General features: G+C 57.3%; 1 protein-coding gene across 1 annotated transcript; it reads left to right on the top strand.

The window, feature by feature from the left end:
* Positions 1-24: 24 nt before the first annotated feature.
* Positions 25-1,599, top strand: COCCADRAFT_31606 (uncharacterized protein; the record flags this gene model as incomplete). Its single annotated transcript, XM_007720859.1, has 1 exon — positions 25-1,599. A coding segment is annotated over one exon (1,575 nt), but the record flags the coding sequence as incomplete, so codon positions are not given.
* Positions 1,600-1,604: the final 5 nt, after the last annotated feature.

Below are 1,604 nucleotides of genomic sequence, written 5' to 3'. Positions count from 1 at the left end.
AACCCCAAGGCACGCAAGGCATATATGACTGCCGACGAAGACGACGCATCCGAAGAAGAGGATGAAGCGTTTGACTTGCAGACTGGGCATAGCAGCAAGGTGGCTGGGGCAATTTATGGGCGGTCGCTGTATGAGGCGGTGTTTAGTGTGGAATCCAAGCGGTTTATGTTCCGAGTAGCGAGCAGCGAGTGGCACAGGTTTTTAGAGCTCCCGTCTGCGCAGGAGAAGAAGCTACGGCTGCTGCAACGGAGCCCGCTGGCTGTCAAGGCGCGCAGGGAGGCGTTGGAGGAGGAATACCGGCGGTGGAAGATGATGCGGCTGGTGGACATTGACAGCGAGCTCCAGCGGCTGCTAGGGCCCAGTGCTACATTTCGCAGTGTACAGCGGCCAGCGATGCAGGCGATTATGCGGTATGAGAGTCCCGTTATAGCGATCATGGGGACTGGGGCTGGCAAGAGCGTGCTATTTATGCTGCCAGCGTCAGTGTCGACTGGGGTTACTATTGTGGTAGTGCCGCTAGTGGCACTGCGGTTTGACATGAAGGCACGGTGTGACGAGCTGGGGATTGTCAGTGGGGAGTGGGATAGCCGGCGTCCGTACAGGAGTGTGCAGATTATGTTTGTGACGCCGGAAGCGGCGGTGGGAGAGGCGTTTGGGCATTACATTAACCGGGAGCGGTCGATGGGACGGCTAGATCGGATTGTGATTGACGAATGTCACTCGGTACTGGACTCGCTCAAGGGATTCCGCAGCCGGCTGCTAGGACTGCGAGAGCTGCTCCGGGTAGAGACGCAGATGGTGTATTTGACGGCGACGCTTCGGCCGAAGGAGGAGAAGCAGTTTTTAGATGTGATGGGGCTGCCAGAGAAGAGCAAGTGCTACTGGTTCCGGGGGCAGACGACACGCAAGAATATCCGGTATGTAGTGCATGAGTACAATATAGAGGAAGAGGAGAAGGCGGTAGTAGAATTAGTGGAGAAGCTAAAGAGGAAATACCCGCTGCCAGGGCAGGTGATTGTATACTGCGGGACAGTGGCACGGACAAGACAGATGGGCAAGGTGCTGGGGGCGGCATGTTACTACCGGGAAGTGGGCACGGTAGAGGAGAAGAAGAAGATTGTACGGGAGTTGACGAGTGGGCAGCGGCAGGTGTTTACGGCAACGAATGCGTTGGGACTAGGAGTAGACGCACCGAGAATCCGGGCGGTAGTACATGTAGGCGTGGTGCGGCAGATGCGGCAGTACGCGCAGGAGAGTGGACGGGCTGGACGAGATGGGGAGAAGAGCGAGGCGATTATCATGCGGGGATATCGGATGAGGGGGAGAAGGAAGGAGTTTGTGGGGGCATTTGGAGAGGTAGAGGAGGATATGCAGTTATTTGTGGAGGGCAAGGGGTGCATGCGGGCGGTACTTGACTGGGCAATGGATGGAGTAGAGCGGGGGATGTGTCAGGAGGACGAGGTAGCATGTCAGCGGTGCNGGTGGGAGAGTAGTGATGAAGAGGAAGATGGAGAAGACGGAGAAGAGGAAGACGAGGAAGAGGGAGAAGAGATGGGATTGCGGCTGGCGTTTGAGCAGCAAGGACGGCAGCGGCAGTGGGTAGG

The sequence above is a fragment of the Bipolaris zeicola genome (genome assembly GCF_000523435.1).
Source record: "Bipolaris zeicola 26-R-13 unplaced genomic scaffold scaffold_723, whole genome shotgun sequence".
NCBI lineage: Eukaryota > Fungi > Ascomycota > Dothideomycetes > Pleosporales > Pleosporaceae > Bipolaris > Bipolaris zeicola.
This window is presented reverse-complemented; position numbering and strand designations above follow the sequence as displayed.